General features: G+C 41.3%; 1 protein-coding gene across 1 annotated transcript in view; it reads right to left on the bottom strand.

Moving 5' to 3' along the window:
* Window positions 1–289: 289 nt before the first annotated feature.
* The window catches only part of hmgcll1 (3-hydroxymethyl-3-methylglutaryl-CoA lyase-like 1), a 100,393-nt gene continuing 79,970 nt past the window's right edge, over window positions 290–20,712 (bottom strand). Inside the window, exons 8-9 of the mRNA XM_043679339.1 lie at window positions 6,442–6,567; window positions 290–1,865 (exon numbers count right to left, since the gene is read on the bottom strand). Coding sequence (XP_043535274.1) covers window positions 1,764–1,865; window positions 6,442–6,567 — 228 coding nt within the window. The 3' untranslated portion in view covers window positions 290–1,763. The remainder of the gene's footprint in view (window positions 1,866–6,441; window positions 6,568–20,712) is intronic.

The raw sequence follows: 20,712 nt of genomic DNA, 5'->3' as shown, positions 1-20,712 counted from the left end.
AGGCAATTCAAGGGGCGGCATAGTGGCTCAGTGGTTAGCACTGCTGCCTCACAGCAACAGGGTCCCAGGTTCAATTCCAGCCTCGGGTGACTGTCTGTGTGGAGTTTGCACATTCTCCCCGTGTCTGCATGGGTTTCCTCCGGGTGCTCCGGTTTCCTCCCACAACCCAAAGATGTGCAGATTTGGTGAATTGGCCATGCTAAATTGCCCTGTAGTGTTAGGTGCATTAGTCAGAGGGAAATGGGTAGGTTACTCTTCGGAGAGTTAGTGTGGATTGGTTGGGCTGGAGGGCCTGTTTCCACACTGTAGGGAATCTAATCTAATCTAATGGCCATCGCCACTTGGAATGCCCTGCCTGCAGTCATGTTTTGAAATGCTGAAGGTTCTGTGGCGCCAAGGAGGGGAATGGGTTCTATAGGACCTCAGAGCAACCTGGATACTGTTAAATAACTCTGGAAACCAACAGCTTCAATCTGATGGATGGTCTTTCCTCACTGTTGATCTGCTGTAATGACAAAGCTGACAAATATAGCTTCCCTTTAATAAGTTGCATCAATCACATTGGCAAATGAATGGTAAATTGCAACCTTCCTTTGTGCCACAGAATAAAAAAAAATAGATTGTACACAGTGCTCACCTTCATGGCCACATACAGCACTCTGCACTGGACATCATCTTTGAGCATAGGATAGACTAGAAATCAAGGTCAGTCTCCTAAACTCTAGATGCAACTGAAAACTGACTAATCATACAATCTTCCTAATGTTTGACATGTGACCTAGTGAATTCAAGCAAAACAGATTGCATTCCCAAGTTGGTTGCTAATAAAGATGACACTCCTGGCCCAGTCTCTACTCTAGAGGTTCTCCTGCAACTTGCCCCATTGATGTTTGACATGGAATGAAGGATTCTATATTTTTAAACTGTGTTGATAGCCAACTCTTTCAGTAAAGAGGTTTGTTGAAGTTAAGAAACTTCCTGAAACCTAAATAAAATGTGCACAGAGAACAATCTCAGTCAAGGGAATGTTAATACTGAAATCTGCTGTGATGTAGAAAGTTTAGGAAGTTCTGACATGAAAAATGTCAGTAAATATGAGGCACACATTGATGAAGCCCAGTTCTCTGATGCTCTGATTTGATATTATATCTAGTAAATCTTCACACCAGGTGAAACCTTCGTGGTTGATCATGATGCTCCCAGAGTTTAATTTCAAAGCCAATATTTGCTACGTCGCTTCATTCTGTTTCTAATATTGTTTGTATCAAAACCCCTGTGGATCGAGAGGATGACATAGTATCAAAACTAAGGTCAGATCATAAAGATAGTGAGCGGTATCTGTGTGGCTGAATGTTCATCCCCACAGAGATGGTGAGTAAATGGAATGTGACACGTTATTGTTTGTCTTGGTGAAAGAGAAACTATTTAGATGAGGAGTGATTGAGTTGTGGGAGACAGAATTTTCAAACTTTGTTTCTTGTGTTTCAGACTCTGTCATTGTCCCTTGATAAGCTTGACTGGCAGAAGAAAGCTGTATCACAACAGGTAACTGCTTACTGCTGGCATTAAATAGAAGTGGTTCATTCGCTCACGGTTCATCTGACTATGTTCATACAAGTGCAGAGCATGAGATTTCCTACCGTGGCACCTGGCATTATTTCAAGTGCTTCAGTGCAACTTTGAATTTAATAGTCACATTAAATATTATGGCTTAAGTACTTGCAGCAAGGAATGTCTATTGAACTCCATATCACGGATCCATATCATGGCTTGTAACATGCCTGAGCTACTTTTGAGTTGGTCTTCCTGTTCAGTGCGTTACAGATAAAGTGGCCAGCTTCCATTAACTTGCATAAATCTATTCCCTGCAGTCAATAAAGAAAGAAAGTAAATTTAAAGAGTGGCACCACCAGTAAATATTTGCATTAAAGTTTCTATGAGCAGTATTTACCTGACCAGAGAAACGAAAAAATCAACTTTGAATCTAAACTGTGAAGAAATATTAACAGAAGAAATTTGGAAAATTAAGATTTTGTTCAGCACTTGAAGTACAGATCTGCATTTGTAACCTTGAAATTGAACATTGTCCCAACCTGTTACCTAATTTGAGTGACTGATCAGTGAAACCATCGAAGAAAGGGCATAGAATCACAGAATCATAGAATAGATACTGATCAGAAAACATTTTTTCAGCCCATTATGTCCATACTATTTCTCTGCAAGAACAATTCAGTCAGTCCCACTGCCCATTTTTTAATCATAACCTTGCAATTTGATTTGTTCTTGGGCTAATTTTCCAAGTGCCTTTTGAAAGATAGCATCAAATCTGCCTCCACTCTACCTTCGGGCAGTGTATTCCAAATCCTAATCACTCACTGTGTATAAAGAATTCTTCCTCACTTTACTATCGGATCTTTGCCAATCACTTAAAACTGGAATTCCCTGAGTCTGAACCTTTCTGCCAGTGGAAGCATTTTCTCTCTGTCCACTCTGTCCAGACCCCATTCTACACTCCCTTGAAACCCAACACTCAAATGATTTTGAACATCTCTATAAATCTCTCAACCTTTTCTGCTCTAAGGAAAACAACCTTTGCTTCACCAGGTATCTACAAGGTATCTACAAATCCAAAGCTGCACATCCTTAGAATCATTTTTGTAAATGTTTCTACACACTCTTTAATATCTTCCTTCCTAAAACACAGTGCCCAGAACGGAACACAACACTCCAGATTTTGAAGGATTGTAATCTGGGAGGAGAATTATGATGTGTGAGAAGGATAGTGATTGACTTTGGAAGGACATATTTTGATAGAATGGACAATGGAAGGAAGAACGAGAAACAACAATATAAAGAGAAAGGGTATGATGTAAATGATAATGAACGAAAAGAGACACCTGGATATATATGTGCTCAAACTGTTGGAGGTGACAAGATTGATTGAGGAAGTGGTTAAAAGGTAACCGGATTCTTGGCTTTATAACCAGAGAGCTGGAGCACAAAAATAAGGGAGTTACAATGAGAATGTTACAAAACTTTGGTTCAGCCTCATTTGGAGCATTGTGTTCAATTCTAGATACAAAACTTCAGGAAGGACGTGAGGGTTTTAGAAAGGGTGAGGAAAAGATTTACTAGAATTGTTCGAGGGTTATCGAACAAACTGGAGAAGCTAGGGAGGATATTTAATAAAGCTGTTCAAAAAGGGCCTAAACATAGCAGATAGAAACTGGATCAAATGGCAGCAGTGCTGAAAACCACAGTATACCAATTTAAGGTAATTGGTCAAACAAAATGGAAAAGTAAAAGGAAGCAGCCTTCTTTTTTACAGTGAATATTGAGGATCTCAAATGCACTTCCTAAGAGTATGCTGAAGGCAGACTCAACCATGGTTTTCATAATAAAATTGGATAATCATCACAGGAAAAATTTCCAGGGCTGCAGGGAAAGGGCGATGGCAGTAGGACTGTGGAGTTATGTTTGCAGCGAACCAGTATGATCAAGAACAAGAGCTTCTTTAAATATATAAAAAGGAGGAGAGAAGCTAAAGTGAACATTGGCCCCTTAGAGAATGGGGCTGGGGAAATAATAATGGGAAACTAGGAAACAACAAACGTGTTGAATAAATATTTTGCATCAGACTTCACAGTTGAAACTTTCCAAAATTTCTATATAATCACGGGTAAAAGGAGGAGAGGAAATAAATACAATAACTTTCACAAGAAAAAAAGTGCTCAGGAAACTAACAGGACTAAAGACTGATAAATCCCCTGCATTGGATGGGACATGTCTGAGGATATAAAAAGGAAGGAGCTACAGATGGTAGATGTACTGACTGTAATTTTCCAAGTCTTTAGGTTCTGGAATAGACACAAAAGATTGGAAAACTGTCAACATAACACCTCCATTTAAAAAGGGAAGCAAACAATAAACTAGATCATTATCAGCCAGCTGTTATTCAAAAAATGTGAGAGTCTTTTATGAAAGATGTAATAGCATTTAGAAATACATAATGTGACCAAGCAGTCAATATGGCCTCAGGAAGGGGAAGTCGTGCCTGACAAATTTATTAGAATTCTTTGAGGAGGTAAAAAACAGGGGATGCAATGGATGCAATATATTGAGATTTTCCAGGTACCACATATTAGACTACTTAAAAAGACATTATGATGTTGGAGTTTATTAGCATGATTATAAGATTGACTAATTAACAGAAGACAGAGGGGAGGTAAGATTAACCTTTTTGAGAAGATTTGCAGCACTTCACCAGAGACTTTCACTTAAACCTTCAAGCTCAGTGAGCTAACTTACATACTTATAAGATAAACATTTTCAAAATGGTAACCTATAGCTAGTGGTGTCCTGCAGGGATCAGTGCTGTTGCCACAATTATTTACAATATATATTAATGATGAGAAATGAATGTACTAAAGCCAAGATGGCAAATGACTCAAAAGTAGTTGGTAAGGTAAGTAGTGAAGATGACACAGAGTCTTCAGATAGATATAGACAAATTAAATGCATGGGCAAATCCTTGACAGATGGAATACAATGTGAGAAAATTTGAGGTTATTCACATTGCAGGAAGAATAGAGGAGCTGAATATTATTTGAAAGGAGAAAAGACTGTAGAAAGCTGTAGGACAAAAGGATTTGGAGTATCCAAGTTCACCGGATAATAGGAAAGGCAAGTGGGATGTCAACCTTTACTTCAAAGGGAGTCATGTATAAAAGTGGGGAGGTTTTGATAAAACTATACAAGGCACTAGACAGCCTACAGCTGTAATACTGTGAACAGTTTTGGGGCCCATATCGAAGGAAAGTTACACTGGCACTGGAGGCTGTCCAGAGAAGCTTTACAAGGCTGATACCAGGCATGAGGAAAAGTCTGGTAAGTTGAACCTGTACTCATAGGAATATAGGAGAATGAGAGTGAACCTTAGTGAAACGCACATTTTTAGAAAGAAGTTTAGGACGATGAGAGATTCAAATTGTTTGAATCTTTGTAGCACAGTAACTGCCAAAATGAGCAAAAACAGAAATTGCTGAAGAACTCAGCAGGTCTGGGAGTATTTGTGAAGAGGGAAATAAAAGTAATGTTTAGAAGGTTGACTGGACTCAAAACAGTAACTTTTTTCTTTCCCTCAACATATGCTGCCAGACATGATTAGTTTCTCCAGCTATTTCTGTTTTTGTTTCAGATCTTTAGCATCTGCAGTTCCTGTTAGTTTAAAAATCTAGGGTAGATGCAGGAAGATTTCCCCATGTGGCAGAGTCTAGGAACAAAGGGAATAATATCAGAATATGTGGTCATAATTTAAGATGAAGATGAGGTAGAATCCATGAATCTGAGGAATATTTGAAATGGAATTTCTCTGCTGGCAATTGGTCTTATAAATGCAGGGGTTGTATAGGTATTGAGTGGTTGAGAAGAGGGAACAATAGTGAAATTTAATTTGTTTTGTACTCGAGAGCCAACCTTATAGAGTGAAAACATAATTTCTGCTTTGTTATATTCCTATTCCATTGTTAATCAATTTTCTGCTTCTGGTGTTACCTGTAAATTACCAATACAGAGATCTGTTACAAGGGTATTTGCATACAGCAAGAAAGAGGCGTGTAGCTATTTCTCAAATAACATGCTACTTTTCTAAAAACCAAGAGGAAATCAGAGGGACTAGTCATTTCATTTTTCACCCTGCACTTACTTTTTGAAGCTCTGTGTCAGAAACAGTAAAGTGGAAGACTTATCCCAAATGGTGCAGGTAATCAAAAAAGCCATGCATTTCAATGGAGTTGAACTGGAATCTTCTCTTAGCCTAGTATTCAGCAAAGATGTTTGCTGGAATTGGTTAACATAATATAGTTCAGATGTGTGTTCCATTATTAAAGCCCAGGTGATTTGCCCAAAGGGAGGAAGGTGAAATGGAGAGTTCAGTGTCAGCTGCTGTCATGCACTTCCTTGGAATGGGTTACAAAGCAGCATCTGCAGAGGCCCTGGGAGAAGGTTATCGAACAGAACAATCAAAGGGAGAGGAAGCTACGTTTAAATACTGAACTTTGAAAATGAGCCCAACTTTCAAATGCTCAAGCATTTCAACTAATGCAAGTCTTCTCAGTAAGTCATCAACGTGAGTATTTAAAAAGAGGTATTCGAAGTATGATCTTTGTGCGGTTACACCAGCAACATATACCTGTACAATATATCTTTTAGACCTTCAATATACCTGTACAATATACCTGCCCTTTTGGCAATGAAAAGCCTGTGGAAAATAGATCTCATGAACCCTTGCAGATTTTTCTCACCTCTAAACACAAGCCTTTCAGAATATGAAAAGCAACTTTAGCTCTGTTTAAAATATTTTTTGAAGAACTCCAAGAGCAATTTGTGTAGAATTAGTCATGAATAATGTTACTAAAATAATAATTATCTAAGTCAACTCACCGTCTGAATACCCAAGCCACTCAGCATGTACACAACATCTTCTGTTGAAACATTTCCAGAAGCTCCATTAGCATAAGGGCAACCACCAAGTCCAGCCACAGAGCAATCCACAACATTGATTCCCATCTGTAAGGGAAGATCAGACCTTAATCCACTGCATTATAACTTCCTCAAATTTGTTTTCAGAATGTGGGCATTGCTGGTAAGACCAGTATTTATTGCGTATTGTCAAGAGATTGTTTCCCCAATATCTAGCAGACCATGACCACTCCGATCATCCTGCAGGGACCACTCCCATCATCCCACGGTGTCCACTCCCAACACCTCACAGTGACTCTGTATCTATTACCCTTTCAGAGACTGCATTCCAGATCATAACTCCTTGCTGATTATAAAACGTTCACCTCATCTTCCATCCTGCTCTTTTGTCAATCAGTTTCCTCTGGTTGCTGACTCACCTGCCAGTAAGAACAATTTCTCTCTGTCTACTCTATTCATGCTTATGATCATCTTGAATACCTTGATTAAATCTCCTCTTAACTTTTTTTGATCAATGGGAAAATTCTAGGTTCGTCTTATGCAGTTAAATCATGCAGACAATTGGCAAATTACATAGGCTTCAATAAAATGTGCAACGGATCAAGTTTTTCAAACAATTAATAACGCAGGCACAAATAATGCATAATGCATGAAACTAGATAATGGAATTAATTAAGTCAACAAACTTAATTGTTTTAACCACAGTGAATAACTTATTACTGTATTCTCACCAGCATAACAAAGTAAAACCTGTGATTGAACCAAAACTAGATCTGCTCAACTGACATATAATTCATAAGTTGAAAGAGTGTTGCAGTAACTGAGAAGTGATTCGGTTTTCAATTGGTGTATGTGTGATACTAAGAGGTACAGCAGATGGCAGTGTTAATTAACTGCACGATTCTTGTGAATGTGTTTAGTGTCAGGAATACATGTAGGTAATCCCAAAGCTGAGTTTTTAAAAAAATTGTTTTCATTTAATAATGTTCCTGCCTCAGTCGGATTATAATAAAGGAATTCTATGTAGGACCATGAGAGATTAAAATTGTTTGAATCTTTGTAATATAGTAACTGCCAAAATGATACAGGGACTTGGGCAGCACAGTGGCTTAGCAGTTAGCACTGCTGCCTCAGGCACCAGGGTTCGATTCCAGCCTCAGTGACTGTCTGCATGGAGTTTGTACCTTCTCCCTATATCTGGGTTTCCCCCAGTTTCCTCCCAAAGGTTAGGTGGATTGGCTGTGTAAATTGTGGGGACAGTGAGGTCTGCAGATGCTGGAGATCAGAGTTGAGAGTATGTTGCTGGAAAAGCACAGCAGGTTAGGCAGCATCCGAGGAGCAGGAAAATCGACGTTTCAGGCCGGAGCCCTTCTTCAAGAATGCTTATTCCTGAAGAAGGGCTCTGACCGAAACATCAATTTTTCTGCTCCTTGAATGCTGATTGACTTACTGTGCTTTTCCAGCAACACAGTCTCAACTGTGCTAAATTGTCCATAGTGTGCAGGGTAGGTGGGTTAACCATGATAAATGTGGGGTTACGGGGATAAGCTAGGGGTCTGTGTGGACTGTTCTTCAGAGGGTTGGACTCTGGACTCGATGGGCCAAATGGCCTCTTTCCACACTGCAGGGATTCCATGATGCTGGAACAGAAACTCAGCAGGTCTGACAGCCTCTATGAAGAGAGGCTGCAGATCAGAGTCAAAAGTGTGGCGCTGGAAAAGCACAACAGGTCAGGCAGCATCTGAAGAACAGGAGAGTTGAGGTCTCAAGCATAAGCTCTTCATCAGGAATGTGTCCGGGGAGCAAGAGGGCTGAGAGGTAAATGGGGGTGGGGGAAGGTAGCTAGAAAGGCGATAAGTAAATGAATGTGGGGGGTGATGCTGATAGGTTGGAGTGGAGAGTGGAGCAGATAGGTGGAAGGAAAATGGACAAGTAGGACAGTTCAAGAGGGCAGTGCTGAATTGAAGGGTTGGATCTGGGAAAAGGTGGGGGGACAGGAGATGAGAAAATTGGTGAAATCGGCATTGATTCATTGTAGTTGGAGGGTACCAAGGCGGAAGATGAGGCGTTCTTCCTCCATTCATCAGGTGGCTAGGACTTGACAGTGGAGGAGGCCCAGGACTTGCAAGTCCTTGGCGGAGTGGGAGGGGGAGTTGAAGTGGTCGGCCACAAGATGGTGGGGTTGTTTAGTGCGTACGCCCCAGAGATGTTCTCTGACATGTGATGCTTGAAACGTTGACTCTCCTGCTCCTCGGGATGTTGCTTAACCTGCTGTGCTTTTTCTAGCGCCACACTTTTGACTCTATGATGAGAAAATGAAGACAATGTTTGATCCCTCATCAGAACTAGGAGAAGCTCGGAAAAGGCAATATATACTGAAGGCCGGGGATTGAGGAATGAGAAGAAAGAGGGAAAAGGAGCCCAGTGGGAGAGAAAGATAGGTGGGAATAAAAGGAATGGGAAGTGGTATGTCAGGGAAGGAGAAAGGCTGATAATGGGAACTGTAAGTGGGTGGAAACAATGGGTTGATCTGATTCCTTTGGGAGGTACTGATTGTGGGAAGATTTATAAAGCAGGCTTGCCCTTTCATTATCACTTTGATTTTAAAATGGCAAGCAGGCAGCCAGAATTAGGTAGTTAGTCAAAGCCCTGCACATGGGGCAGTGTATTTTACTGTGAATTAAGCCTGATACTGGAAGCAGGATGTCACACAGTCAATCTTAAAGGTTGGGACTTAACATCCCACCATCCGCCACAATAATTTGGATGAATCGATAAGTAAATCAAGCTTACAAACAACAGTAATTAAGGGAATATTATAGAGATGGAAGAAGGAAATGATAAGGAAAAAATATTTGAAAAATATTTTCTATAAGTTGAGAGACGTACAAAAAGTGACCAAAAAGATCAGTGCAATTTGATAGCAGGTCATCGGCCTGAAACACTAACTTTGTTTTTCATCCAATGAATACCGCCAAAGCTAATGGGTATTTACAGCACTTCCTGTTTACTTTTCAGATTTCTAACATCCGCTACATGTTGCTTTTGTTTTAGATTAAAGAAATGTTGGCATTTATCTCAAGGGCTCAGAAATTAAATGAAGGAAGCTTTACTTCAGTTGTAGAGGGTCTTGGTTAAGTTCCCACTGGAGTACTGTGTATAATTCTAGTGTTCAATATGTATTTTAAAATTCATCAACAGAGTAGATACAGAGGAATATTTACAAAACATTAAAAAAATTCTCTCACCTACCCAAATTCTAAATATCTTGGATCAGATGTAAGCTGACTAAATGATGAAACATTTAGATCCATTCTTAGCTTGCAATATAGTGTTAACAGTTTTTTTTTTAAATGCCAGAAGATAGTGTAATGGACCTTATTATCCAGGAACTTGCACTTGTACAATACCTTCCCCAGCCACCAAATTTCTTAAAGTGCTTTACAGTCAATGAAATATTTTTGAAATGTTGTCATCTTAGTAAAACAGGAAATGCAGGAGCTGCCCTGTGCACTGTTTCAATGAAATGAGCAGGGGTTGAATGGTTCCCTTCTTATTCGCATAATTCTCAAATAAAAATACCCTATAATTTTAAGCAATCATATTAAATTTCACCTTTTACTTTTTTGCTCCCGTGACAATCTCAGCTGATTAAGCTCTCCACACAACAGAAGTCTCTCATCGCTGTTATCATTCCAGGAAACCTCTTCTGCATGCTCTCTAAAGCCTTGAGATTATTCCTAAAGCGCAGTGACCATGTTGGGTCATATGGTAGCTCAGTGGTCAGCACTGCTACCTCACAGCTTCAGGGACCTGGGTTTGATTTCACTCTTGGGTGACTGTCTGAGTGGGTTTACCCCAGGTGCTCTGGTTTCCTCCCACAGTCCAAAGATGTGCAGGTTAAATGGATGGGCCATGCTAAATTTTCCATAGTGTGTAGGCTAAGTGGATTAGCCATGGGAAATGCACGATTATAGAGTAAGAGATGGGTCTGGCTGAGCTGTTTTTCGGAGAGTCAGTGCAAACTCAATGAACCGAATGGCCTACTTCCACACTGTAGGGATTCAACATTGAACACAAGACTCTAGCTAAGATCCAACCCAGTGATTTCTGAAAGATTATCATAACCTCCTTGCTTTTACTGTCATATATATTTACAGAGTTAAGGATCCTACTTGTTTTATCAACTTGCTCTGCCACCAACAATGTTTTGTATATGTTTATTGGCATGTCTCACTGTTCATGCACTCCCTTTAAAACTGTACCAACTTAAATCTTCTCTCCTCATTTTCCTTCCAACAGGAATCATTCCACACTCTGCTTATTGACTTTCATTTTCAATGTGCTTGCCCTTTTCACAGTCTATTTCCTCCTAAAGTCTGCTGTTATCCTTCGAACCTTCGTGTCATGTGCAAGTTTTTTTTAAGTTGAGTTTGCTCTATTCCCATTTGCAGATTTTAACATGAATCAATCCGTGCGGTGCTCCTAATAATCCCTGGGGGACACTATTGTTTACTTCAGTCCTGTCTGGAAACAGCAGTTCATCATTACCTTCTGCTTTCTGCCCCTTAATCAATCTCATAACCATGCAACCACTGCTCCATTAATTCCATGGTCTTTAATTTTGCTAACTAGTTACATCATCAATGCTTTTTCAAAGTTCACCAACACATCAAATGCATTACCCTCATCAACCCTCCCCATTACTACAGTAAAAAATTCAAATTAAGTTTGTCAAACATGATTTGACTTTAAAAAATCCACACAGGCTTGTTTTCATTCACATACATTTTTCTGAACAATTTTGTCCTGATTTACATTCTCAACAAGTTTCTCAACAATTGACATTAGGCTGCATCTTCTTTTTTTCGAACTTAGAAAGAAACATTTGTAATCCTCCACTTCTCTGGCAAGATTGATATAGCCAAGTAGGATTGAAAGATCATAGTCATATTTTTTCAATAAAAATATATTTTAAAAAAAAGATCATAGCCAAAGCCTCCTATGTTGCCCCTTTGCTTCCATTAAGCAACCTTTATTGCATCCTACTTAGGCTGGGTGTTTCTGCTGCTTTGAGTGTTGCTAACTACATCAGTAACTCGACTGTCTCCATTTTATTCTAATTCTTTTACCTGCTCTTCCACATCTTTGGTGTAGACAGATACAAAGTATTGATTTAAGACCTCCTGCCATGTTCCCTACCTCCACAAGAAGATATATTTTTCAATCCTGTTTATCCCTCCCTTGAGTATCGCTTATTTACAAAGCACTTCTGTCTTGGTTCGATAATGTATTATCAATCTGACTTCTACCATCTTTTTCTGTTTCATTTTAATTGCATTCATTTGGCAAGCTCCAGTGTTGAATGCCTTTCCTTTGTCATTTGTATGATTACATTTAATCTGTACCGATTTCTTCTTTGAAGGCTTCCCATTGTTTATTTGTATTCTTTAATTGATAATCATTGTCTCACTCCCACCTTCAACATTCTGCTTTTAAAATCATCAAAGCTCACCTTTCTGCAGGAGAGTATCTTCATATTTGATTGTTCCTTGCCCTTATCTGTAATTAAACCTAAATATATGATAATAATTGTTTCTTAAAAGCTTTCCTACGGACCATTGCTCGACTATGTCCCCCCAGTACTGTTGCTGGGTTACAATCCTGAAGTTCCCTCTTGAACAGAACTGTGGGGGTAATTTTTACCACATGGACTGCTGTGGTTCAAGAAGGCAGCTCAGCACTACCTCTTCAGGGGCAATTAGGGCAATAAGACCAGCAACGTTTACATCCCATGAAGTAGTCATAAAAGAGCTTTGCTGACTGGAATAGAAACATGCCTAACCACAGGTTTGCCCTGTACACACTTCAGGAATATCAGCCACTTCTCATGCTGTATTTCCTCTCCGTTTATACTAAGATAATTGCAGTCTCCATTATTGTTATTCTGTTATTTTTATATCTTTTGAATTTTGCTTGCAGATTTGCTGCTTCCCATAATTTGTATTGTATTGTCCTGCTCCTCTTCTGATTCTTAACATTAACCAAATAGGGTCTGATTGGAACCGTCAAGCATATCATCCCTTCATATAACAGGGCCGGATCAGTACCTTGATCAATATTACTAAAGATACCCTTTCATTCCTTCTTCCTGAGGAATAACATGAATAGCCAAGTATTTTGAAATAGCACTCCTGTCTTCATGTGAGCCAGATCTACATTATTGCTAATTTACTATATAATCTTGAGTGGCAACTTGTGTGTGCAGCTCACCAATCTTCCTGTGACATTCCAGGCATTTACATACACAGACTCCAAATCCCCTCAGGGTGTGATGGTGGAAGCCTGACAGAAATAAACAAAGGATGGAATCCTGCTGGCCCCTGAATGATGTGAGTCACAATGAAAGAGTTGGGAAAGTTGGGAAGGTGGCCAGTGTGGAACTCTGTAATGTCGAGAACAAATAGTCGCATTTTCCAACCAAGTGTTCAATAACAAGATGAGATTTTTACCAGTCAGCAGCAAGAGACCAATTAGCACATGCTAACATCTCGTTAGATGCCAGCCTTGCCTCAGTGATATGCAGTTTCCCATTCCCACATCCACTGGTTAGAAACGAGATGGCAACGATTCCCAACACGGAAATCAGAGCAGTAACCTGGTGACTCAGTTCTCCTCTTACTCTTTGTGGATACCAGGCACCAACATACTCTCTAGGCAGTGATGGTGTGTCCCATCCATCCACAGATCTTGGTATCTGACAGCCTCAACTTATCATATGGCACATCTACTTAGAGTTCATAGACAAGGACAGGCATCCATTGCATGGATTGGACCAGGGCACAGTAAGTCAAGGGCAGCTTCCGATTTCAGTCTGGGGCCTTAGACACAGCCAGTTGGCAGTTGGGGTCAGTCAGGGTCAGAGGTGCATATCTCTACAGATTGAGGGGTGGGTACTGGTCAGACCTAGTGTCAGTCCGTTAAAAGCCAAGGGTAGGATATCAGGGTGCACTGCCATGGGTATGAAGCTGTGGAAGTCAGTTGTGATTAGAGGCAGCATGCTGGGATGCAGAAGGGATAATAATTGTGAAGGGAGGTAACTCATAAATAAGAACAGAGGAGAGGCAGCATTTAATGGAAAGGGGTAATGCAGGAGAGGGAGCGGGTCATTAAGAACAATGCCCTTGCTTTTTGGGGCAGACTTGTGGGCTAGTATCAAGATTAGAGTGGTGCTGGAAATCCACAGCAGGTCAGGCAGCATCCAAGGAGCAGGAAAATCGATGTTTCGGGCAAGAGCCCTTCATCGGGATTTCCTGATGAAGGGCTACTGCCCTAAACGTCGATTTTTCTGCTCCTCGGATGCTGCCTGACTTGCTGTGCATTTCCAGCACCACTCTAATCTTGACTTTAATCTCCAGCATGTGCAGTCCTCACTTTCGCCTTGTGGACTACTATATCAGGCATATTGCCTCACCATGCCTGGGCTGAAGACATAAAGTGGGGACTTGAAGATTTAGATCAGTTGGGTGTGGTCTTGGAGAAGTTCAAAGCCAATGGGATTGATGGGGAGGGTTCCCAAAAAGGAAGTGTTTACATTTGGGGTTTCTCCAAGGATAAGAGGCTGTGTCTGAGGCTCACTATGGAGGGAGCAATGACTGTTTCATTCTATCATGCTGTAAGTAACAAGTGCACAACAGGCCTGAAAATGACTGTGACGACATCCAGAGTGGGCAGACAAAGCATTTTATCCTGTGAGGGAGGTGGTTTCTATGGTGAAAGATGTGAGGGCCTTCAAATTGTAATAGCAATACAGAGGCACTCATAAAGCACAGGTAAAATCTATATGCTTTCTGAAACGTGGACTTTGACCTACAGTGCGGACTACAAATTCTGTCCCCAGGCACTGCGGAACACATCAGGTAACCTCAGGACTCAATCCCAGTTAATGGCTGGGATGCACGAGCAATGTATTATGGTCTGGGAAAGCTCATCCTAAGTATCAAAGTAGCAATCATCTTTCAAGTTTCCAAAGCCTGCACCTGGTGCAGCAGTTGCTCACTTTACACCTCATCAAGTCACCCTTTATTTACACATGGAGAGTCCTTGACACAAATCCATCTCTCCTAGAGCCTGCTCTCAGAGTGAACAGGATGCCTGACTCTTGTTCGCATCTGTCAGCCAGGGCTCCCTGACTGAACCAGGTTATCAAGCCCAATCAGGGAACTCATATTCTTTGAGCTCCACTTGGCTGAGCTTGTTACAATCACCTAAAAAATTGAAAAGCGCTAAGGACAACTAACCTCTGTACTTTCATTCTTGTAGTTAGAGCCAGACAGATATTCACGCACAACTGATTTTGAAAAGTGAATGTATATGGAGAAATGTAAGAACATACTTACAATGAAGTGCCACCCATGACATCTATGTACCCTCATAAGGTCTTCCTTCTCCGTTTCCTCCCACTACATCTCGGTTACGTCCTGGGTCTGCAGCATGGTTGGAGGGAGCTTGCCCTACAATAGAGCCCATTAGCCTCAGAGTTTGGCTTGGGACAACTCAAGCTCATTCCTGTCTAGAGGATGCAGACATGCTGAGTGCATCCAAACAGTGGTAGATGCACTCTCCATGGTCTGAACTCCGACAGGGCTGAGGGGGGCAGTACTGAGAGGTAGTGGGAGTTTAGATGTAAGGAAGTGAGTGAGAGATGGTATTGCAGACAGTAATGTGAGTGGCAGAGCTTGAGCCTTGATGAGAGGTGGGTGCAGTAGCAGAGTTAGAATGAGGGTGAAGTACCAGAGAGAAAATAGTGTCAGAGAGAAAATGGTGGCACATTGTTAGACCAGTGCCCACAGCCTGGTGGATCTTTGGATCCTGGATCCTGGTGGTGACCTCAGACCAAGCAGGCAGGGTCTGGTCATGTGGCCTTCTCTGCCAGATCTGTGGGAAGAGGGCAACCCTCCTTTGCACTACCCTATCCACCAGGACCTCCAGGTTCCTGCCTTTGCACTACCCTATCCACCAGGACCTCCAGGTTCCTGCCTGCAAAGCAGGACACCAATTTACTTTTATCTGCCATGTCTGGGACAAATTAATTGAACAATACAGGGCAACTCCACACTGCACAGTACACTATAGAATAAAAAGTGCCAGTGCTAAGGATCCAGTAGGTTGCTCTGCCCATACAAATGGGAGGATATGACAGGCAGAGTACCACAGGGCAGGGTGGAGAGCTAATGAGGCTATTTGAGGCAGCAGTGTGGCTCAATAGTTAGTAATACTGCTTCACAGCACTGGGGACCTAGGTTCGATTCAAACCTTGGGGGACTGTCATCAGTGAATTTGCACTTTCTTCCTGTGTCTGTGTGGGTTTCCTCCCGGTACTCTAGTTTCCTCCCACAGTCTAAAGATGTGCAGATTAGGTGGATCAGTCTGGCTAAATTGCCCATAGTCCCTGGAGACTAGGTGGAATAGCCATGGAAATGCAGGGTTACAGGGACAGGGTGGGATTCTGGGTTTGGGTGGGATGCTCTTTGGAGGGTCGGTGCAGACTCGATAGTATGAATGGCCTCTTTCAGCACTGTAAGGATTCTATGATTTTCTGACAATAGCATAAGAAAGCCAGGCAGTCTTCACTGAGAGAAACTCTCAATTAAATCTAGCAAAAATTTTCAGTCAGGTTCAGCCCCTTTTCCCTGATCTGTTGTTGACAATTCGGCAGTGATAGCCTGTCTAACACAGACCTATGCATGTGATTACCTGTGTTGTACCCTGCTAAACTTTGCTCACTCTGTACCATAACTTCAACCTGAGAAAAGCAATCCTCCCGGCTTTGTGGCATTCCAGAGCTGAGTCTGAAATGCAAAATTCATGATACTTTCTACTCGCGGGTAAGTGTTTTGGGAAAGCTCATTTTCATTATCATTAGATCCTGATGCTCAGCATTAGGAGTGCACTTGTCAACTAAAACGAGCTTCTCACCACAATATTTTATTTCTCAATAGCATACTTCAGAAGTGACTGTCAGCGGATTGCAGATGCCAGTGGATGTTTTCCAGGCTGCTGCCTTGATTTTTCTATATCATAGTAATTAGATATCCAAAGCTGTGGTAGCCTTTGCACACCAGAATGAGTTAAGCACACAGTCATTGAGATATAGAGATGTACAGCATGGAAACAGGCCCTTTGGTCCAACTTATCCATGCTGATCATTTAGACTAAATTCATCTATTCCCATTTGCCAGCAGTTGGCCCATATCCCTCTAAACCCTTCCTATTCATATACCCTTTCGGATACCTTTTAAATGTTTGTAATTGTAACAGCTTCCACCAGCTCATTCCATACACGCACCACCCTCTGCTTGAAAAAGTTGCCCTTATGTTCCTTTTAAATATTTCCCTTCCATATTGAGATTTCAATATATTTTTTGAGGTAAACACTGCATTTTCTTGATCTGAATTACAGAAATATACCTAAAACAATAATTCTATAAAACTATAAACCTAACACCAAATAAATATTTTGTCTAACACTTATGAAATAATTAAAATGTCGATATTGGCAAAGGAGATCTAGGTAAGCAAAGAAAAGATCATTATCAGGCACCCCCATTCTGAACATAATTACAGTGAAACCTCGATTAACCGAACACCTATTATCCAAATTTAGGGTTATCCGAACAAGATCGCAAGGTCCCGATGCTTGGTTAAACTATTATCCGGCATTTGATTATCTGAACAAAATACTCCCCGCCCGTGTCATTTGGATAATTGAGGTTCTTCTGTAGTTGGATCTTTGTCTTTGACAATTGGCCAGCCTACAATCCAATTCCCAGATTTCGCTGCTACATATCTCAACATGATCCTTAGACCATGTACATCAGCAAAAGAGAGAACACTCAAAGCTTCCTCTCACTTGTCAAATGCATTGACAAGATTTAATATTGCAGAGGATGAGCTAACATTTCTTTTATAAACACATTTGTGAACACATCCCAATACGGGACCATTCCTCACTGTCCAAAGCAATACTCCTTCATGCTTCAGAATAACTCTCTGATGTACTAATGCCATTTACAAGGTAAAAACAATGACTGCAGATGCTGGAAACCAGATTCTGGATCAGTGGTGCTGGAAGAGCACAGCAATTCAGGCAGCAGAGAGAGAGACAGAGAGAGAGACAGAGAGAGAGAGAGAGAGAGAGAGAGAGACACACAGACAGAGAGAGAGAGAGAGAGAGAGAGACAGACCGACAGAGAGCGATAGGGGGAGACAGACCGACAGAGAGCGAGGGGGAGACAGGAGCCTGTCCTCGGATGCTGCCTGAATTGCTGTGCTCTTCCAGCACCACTGATCCAGAATAATGCCATTTACAGACAGTACACTGTGAGAACTTGTGAGCACAGAGATCATGAGTTGCAGACTATTAACATATATTGGAAAAGAAAACTCACAACTTATGACTTGCTGTTCTCTGTGGGTGCTCCTCCAACTATAAAATAAAATTACTTTTCACGTGATGCCCATTTTAGATTAACATACACTTTATTTTCTGCTATTCCATATTCCATCATAAATAAATTGATCTTTAACATAAATATAAAAGTACGCTGCTGAATATGTGTTGCTGGAAAAGCGCAGGAGGTCAGGCAGCATCCAAGGAGCAGGAGAATCGACGTTTCGGGCATGAGCCCTTCTTCAGGAAAGGAGCACCCACGGGGAGAATGTGCAAACTCCACACAGTCAGTCGCCTGAGTCGGGAATTGAACCCAGGTCTCTGGCACTGTCAGGCAGCAGTGCTAACGACTGTGCCACCATGCCACCCACTCTGCCCTGGCATCTTAACATTTGGGGGAGACGTCAGCGGCTTGGTCAATGAAGTGCCAGGTCCTGTCTGTCTCTTACCAGGGAGAATAATAATTAGGACCTGGGAACCACCCAGTGGATTGCTGGAGTGGAGGGCAGGGAGCTCTCCAGCACACAAGAGAGCATCCCACCCCCAGGAGCAGTAGCTGCCAGATGCCTATGGAGTCATTGGAGGCTGTGACTCCTCCTTCCTTCCCTCCACTTTGATTGCCCATGGTCTGCCTACCTTGCCCCACCATGGTACATCAATAAATTTATTGTGCATTGATGCTCCCTCTCTGTCTTCCAACAGCATTGGCATGGCCACTCCCATCAGAACATATTAGTGGCTGCCACTAGTGAATTGGTCTCCAGGTGTAGGGCTTCCTGTTGCCTAGTGTGTGGCCCTATTTTCAGTCTTGGCAGCACGACAACTGGCCTGTTCAGAGAATTCCAACCCTTGCTCCAGAAAAGGGTAGCAAGGTAAATGTGCTCATGTTCTGCTGAATTTACAAGGGTTTCTTGAGAATACATCCAGCAGCACCTCCCTGCCAACTCTATGGAGTCTCACACTGACAGAATTAACACCACTCTGACAAATGTTTCTATATGCATTGGCATGCATGTATGTTCAATGCATTTTATGACATTGAATATATCAAGAAACAAACAAATAATGCATTGCACAGAGTGCCTGCAGGGCTGTATGTTCACAGAGCTAGATAAGGTGGTGCTGAGTTCAAAAGGAATGTCCATATTCTTTTATATTCTTCACTCTAATGAATTACATTTATCTAATAGCTGTTTACAACCCTAAGACTGTTGATTAATTCTGGAGGCAACTTTGAGGGTTCTGAATTTATCATCTACATAGGGAGTTGGAATGCAATCAGGATAATTGAAGATTTCCCCAAGCACTTAATTTTCATTAATTAACTCTTGATCACTCATCCACTTACACCACTGTAGTATAACAGTCTAAATATTAGATTAATTTCATAAGGTGTTTTGTTTCCAGAATTTCAAAATATCTTCTTCTAATGAAGAGTTGCAGATAAAACTCAACAAGTCTGGCAGTATCTGTGGAGAGAAAGCAGAGTTGACGTTTCAAGTCCAGTGACCCTTCTCCAGGGCAGATTCAATGTCGCCAATATAAAGGGGAGGCAATCAGAATAGCTAAGGCGTGGAATATTTTTGATGGATAGAGAAACAGCATACAGAGCCATAAATGATGTACAAATTGTTTACCAAGATGACAATGTGCATCCTTTCTTGTGACGATGTTGCTCCTTTAACAATATTATTCTGTCCTTGTTTTTTTATTATGAGGGTTCGTAAAGGCAGATGCTACGATATGTCTGGAAATATCTACTTGAAAACGTTTCAAGTCTTTCTTTTAAAACACTTGTTGCATAAAAGGGGATTGGCCAATTCTTCCAGTTTAGGGTTTGGTTTGGTTTTAGCAAGCACTCTGTTTGAAGCTGTTGGTCAAGTTTTAGCTGGGGAGAACGGTCTCGGATTCAACAGAGGTTTTCTGGCTGACTCTCTCTCTCTCTCTGCAATCTCTCTCCTGTAAAAGCCAGTGTTTGATTTTACCTTTTTAGCCAAGGGGGTGTTCATGAGGATGTTGCAAGTATTTAGAACAGCATCATTAAGTTACGGTAGAGGTGACTGGGTTTTCAGATGTTTGACGTTATTCTAAATTCATTTCTCTTTTGTTTGTGTTTCATTCAGTAGTCTGTAAATAAATTCTGTTTTGTTTGAAACTGAGTGATTGGGCCAGCTGCATTCTCCCCGTGTCTGAGTGGTTGGGATCTCTGCAAAATGACAGGGAAATAAGCTCATCCACTCCATCTGCTCTTCTTCCTTTTCTGTTTTTATTTTTCTCATTAATATCTTCCTTTATTTTACAGAAAAGGAAGAAAAGCAGATGGAGTGGATGAGCTTATTTCCCTGTCATTTTGCAGAGATCCCAACCACCACAGGCACACACTGGGTTCACTTACCGCTACCAATGCCGTCACCGCGATCGAGCTCTTCAAGAGCTCAGATAACAAAGAAAATAGAATGAGAAAAGAGAGAAAAGAAGAAAAGAAAAGTGGACGGAGTGAACGAACCCTAGGCTCAGAAGTCCTACTCCACCGCCATCTTACTGAAAGTCTGCTACACCCGTATGGTTATATTGACCGAACCTTATATACAGCACAGTAAATGTCTAGCAAAAATGTATTTACATTGTAATCATTATCCAGCACTTTTCAGGCTTTCTCTATTATGCATAATTTGACATTCTGGTGTGAAATTATCAGATGCATCACATCTTTGAGTCCCGCTTAGGTTCTCGAATGGTCATTGTGTGCAGCACGTCATCAGAGTGGTTGCTGTGAATGT

This window comes from Chiloscyllium plagiosum, chromosome 3 (assembly GCF_004010195.1).
Source record: "Chiloscyllium plagiosum isolate BGI_BamShark_2017 chromosome 3, ASM401019v2, whole genome shotgun sequence".
Taxonomy (NCBI): Eukaryota; Metazoa; Chordata; class Chondrichthyes; order Orectolobiformes; family Hemiscylliidae; genus Chiloscyllium; species Chiloscyllium plagiosum.
The sequence above is the reverse complement of the archived record's forward strand: the minus strand, read 5'-3'. Positions and strand labels throughout refer to the sequence as shown.